This window comes from Cannabis sativa, chromosome 3 (genome assembly GCF_029168945.1).
Source record: "Cannabis sativa cultivar Pink pepper isolate KNU-18-1 chromosome 3, ASM2916894v1, whole genome shotgun sequence".
Lineage (NCBI taxonomy): Eukaryota > Viridiplantae > Streptophyta > Magnoliopsida > Rosales > Cannabaceae > Cannabis > Cannabis sativa.
In genome coordinates, this window is record NC_083603.1 from 9,336,690 (window position 1) to 9,340,729 (window position 4,040).

The 4,040-nt window shown below is 32.1% G+C and overlaps 1 protein-coding gene across 1 annotated transcript; it reads right to left on the reverse strand.

The window, feature by feature from the left end:
* Window positions 1-200: 200 nt before the first annotated feature.
* On the reverse strand, window positions 201-2,566 carry LOC133035903 (uncharacterized). Its single transcript, XM_061112345.1, has 4 exons — window positions 2,557-2,566; window positions 1,079-1,404; window positions 607-976; window positions 201-499 (listed from the first exon to the last, which is right to left on the reverse strand). The coding sequence occupies exons 1-4, from the start codon at window positions 2,564-2,566 to the stop codon at window positions 471-473; spliced, it is 735 nt and encodes a 244-aa protein (XP_060968328.1). The 3' UTR covers window positions 201-470.
* Between the last annotated feature and the right edge of the window lie 1,474 nt (window positions 2,567-4,040).

Consider the following 4,040-nt stretch of genomic DNA (forward strand, 5'->3'; position numbering starts at 1 on the left):
CTTTGATGCATTCAATACAAACATCAAAGTCTGAAAAATCAATTGAATCTAAAATTCCATCAGACACAAGTCGCTCAACTCTATTTCTAGAGATGTGACCTAACCGTTTGTGCCATAAGGAACTTGATTTTTCATTATCCATTTTACGCTTAGTACCACGTGATTCCACATTCAAGGTTTCATTATAAGAAGCAACAGTGTCAAGCAAATATAAGTTGTCATAAACCATAAGTGAACCAGTTCCAACAGTATTTGAATTAATAGATAAACTAAAGCAATTGTTTCCAAATGAACAACAATAACCCAATTTGTCCAAACAAGAAACAGAAACCAAATTCCGTCTAAAAGACGGTACAACAAAAGTATCTATCAAATCCAAATAGTAACCAGTACTTAATAACAACCTAAAATGCCCTATTGCTTCCACATTTACCGACTTGCCATCTCCCACATAAATGCTTCTTTCAGCATCATTTGGCTTTCGGTAACTCAGGCAACCCTGCATAGAAACACTGATGTTAGTAGTAGCACCGAAATCTAACCACCAAGTGTTTCTTGGTACTAAAGCTAAATTTACCTCAGAACAGACCAAAGTAAGAAATGTACCTTTCTTTGCTCGCCATGCAATATACTTAGCACATTCCTTCTTCATGTGTCCTTTCATGTTACAAAAGAAACAAGCATCATCATTATTGGCTTGAGTTTGTTTCTTATGTGCAGGACCTTTATCCTTAGCAGCCTCATTCTTTCTTTTCTTGCCCTTATCTTTAGAGGTGCTTGCCAAATGAGCACTTTCAGTCTTCTCTTGCTTCAATCTTTCTTCCTCTTGAACACAAAATGAAATGAGCTCATTAACAGTCCACTTCTCCCTTTGGCAGTTGTAACTGACCTTAAATTGACTGAATTGTGGAGGAAGAGAGATAAGCACTAAATGCACAAGCAAGTCATCTAAAAGCTCAAGCTTTAGTGCCTTCAACTTTGAGGCAAGGTGAGACATTTCCATAATGTACTCCCTTATATTTTCCTTGCCCTTAAACTTCATGGAAATAAGTTTCTTTAAAAGAGTACTTGTTTCCGCCTTATCGCTTTTCGCAAAGCGCTTCTCAATTTCAGCAAGGAAAGTTGTGGCATCGGTGACCTCCTCGGACACTGCACCCCTAAAAGCCTCAGGTATGCCGCGCTTAATGATCATAAGACTCATGCGGTTTGAACAGTCCCACTTCTCATAAATCCTCCTTTGCTCGGAGGTACTGGTATCCGTAAGAGAAGCAGGACGATCCATCCTTAATGCAAGGTCAAGATCCATGCAGCCAAGAACAATAAAAATGTTCTCCTTCCAGTCCTTAAAGTTATTACCATTAAGGACCGGTACCGAATTAAGGTTAGCAGATACACTAGCAACAGCTGAAAAGAACAATACAATTACATAAATAACATGCTCATATAAGAATCTAAAATAAAACAATAAATTCAAATAATGGTTAATCCCATCTCAAGATACCAAACACAACATTAATATTAAGTCTTTGGACAGTAATATTAATTGTAAGGGGTACTCTTGTTGTAGTGATCAACATTGACAATAAATTATGTCAAACAATATGCAATCTTTGGACTAACACATTGTTCACACAAAATACCTTATAATTGTCACACATTTATCACCACAAACATGCATGAAATTCATCTAAATATTAACTCACCTTTGGGTTAGTTAATAAATTTATGAATTACATACACCCAATTATTTTAATATTTTTATTAAATTAATCTACACAAAAGGGATCACTTTGGTGATATTTTGTTCCAATTAATTCAACTAAAATATTAAATATCCTTAATAAATTCCAAACCAAAATTTGAATTAATTGTTACTGAATTATTATTATTATTATTACTATTATTTAATAAAATAATAATAATAATTAAATCCCAATAAATATATATCCATACACAAAATAAAACAAAACATAACAAACTGTAGCATTTTATTTTGTAAACAGATTAAAACAATTCCATATTTATATATATACATGCGATTCATGTATGTAATCTGCCACAACACTAAATGACAAATATAATTACTACCTTTATATATATGAACCTATCATATATATAAACTTGATTTTATGAAAGTATATATCGTCCGCAGCAATTCTTGTAGCAGAAGAAAACAAACAAAAAAACATAGATTATATATGCATTCTCTCTCGCATAATTGAAGATTGAAATTTTCAATCGTAAAGTATATATATATATATATATATACTGCAATTAACGATTGAAAAAAAACAAAAAATTTCCAACACCACATATATATACAGAGTAATCAAACGATTACAACCAAAACAAATATATATATATTCGGCATGAATACTTAACTGAATATTCCAAATGCAAATAAAATTTAATGAAAGATCAATACCACTATAAATTCTCAAGAACTAATTTAGGGATGCTCTTGATACCACATGTTAGAAATACTATAAATCTGTATATAGCCCTAATTAATTCAAGAGAATCAAACAATAAAATTAAGGAATAGCGGAAGCGTACCGGAGTCCATAGAATCGACCTTTAAATGATCTTTATTGGTATGATCTTCCAATTTGCATCAAAACCTTTCTCTGAAAGTTTTTCTCTTGGTGATGGGGATACAAGAGTGAAAAGATACGATGCAAATGGGGACCATTACCCGTTATATTACCAACAGACAAACCTGTTGGTAATATTTATTGACTATTTCTATTTGGCCCCTCATCAATATAGAAATTGTCTAATTGATATCCACATATTAAAATCATGACAATCATGCCCTTAAGTCATAAACTTTATGTTAGAAATTTATATGTATAAACTGAAATATATATGTTTATGTATAAAATGCGGAATTAAATCAAACATATATACACTATGAATAAGGATCGAAATACCTCCAGCCATTGATTCTTGAGCTTTAGTCCCACATAAGCTTTGATCTGCAAAGAAAACTGGTTGATGTGGGTAATCGGGCTTCCTCGCTCTCTCAACTCTCTTTAGATGGATTTTGCTGTTATGAACAGAATGAGTGAGGAGCTCGGGGACCGAGACCCTATATTTATAGGTGAGATACTCCATCGCATGTCTGTGCCACATTAATTGTCAGAATATTTTGACAATTAATTCAGAAAATCAAATCAGGTAATGAATATAGAAATCTGACCATATATAGAATATTACGTAATTGATTCTGTCCAGATTCAATGAATATAAAATATTCATTTATCAGAATCAATAATATTATTTTATTTCCTTAATTAGAAATATTCTAATATTCTCCCACTTGGTCAGCATTTAAACTAAAACATTCAAACCCAAACGTTCCTCATTATATAATAAACATACGAATCATAGCGACATGTCCTCATTATAAGTCGAGTATTATCTTCCATGTATTACGATATATTTATTATATAACAATGTACTTTATGTGGCAATGTACTTAAGTGAATAAACCCTAACCCTTATGTTTATTCAGGTCCTCTTACGATAATTTTCTCAGATGAAATTAAGGTGCACATAAATATGAGAAAATATCGAAATTAGAGTTTCATAAAATAATTTTTGGTTGTACAAATAAAAAAACTGCATATGGGTTAACTGAATCCCATATTTACTTTATGATCCTTGAATTTGTGTTGCGGCATGCCTTTAGTCAAGGATCTATGCGATCACCCAATTCAGTTTGCGTGATTAATGACCACTTATCACGCCTTTTTATGGCTAAATACTTAATGTCGATATGCTAGCTTCGACCAGTACTCTTAGAGTTATTAGCCATAAATATTGTAGCTGAATTTATCGCAAAATTTTCTTAATGGCCTAATGAAACTGTAATTCTGAACTCTAGGCCTACTATGAAACTCTATAATACATCATACGAGATGTATCCTCAAAACAATAAATGAATCTGACTTCTATAGTGGAAATAACAATCAAGATTCTCTACAATATAACTTACTGGTAATCTTAAGGACGTAATAAAATATTGATTTATGTGA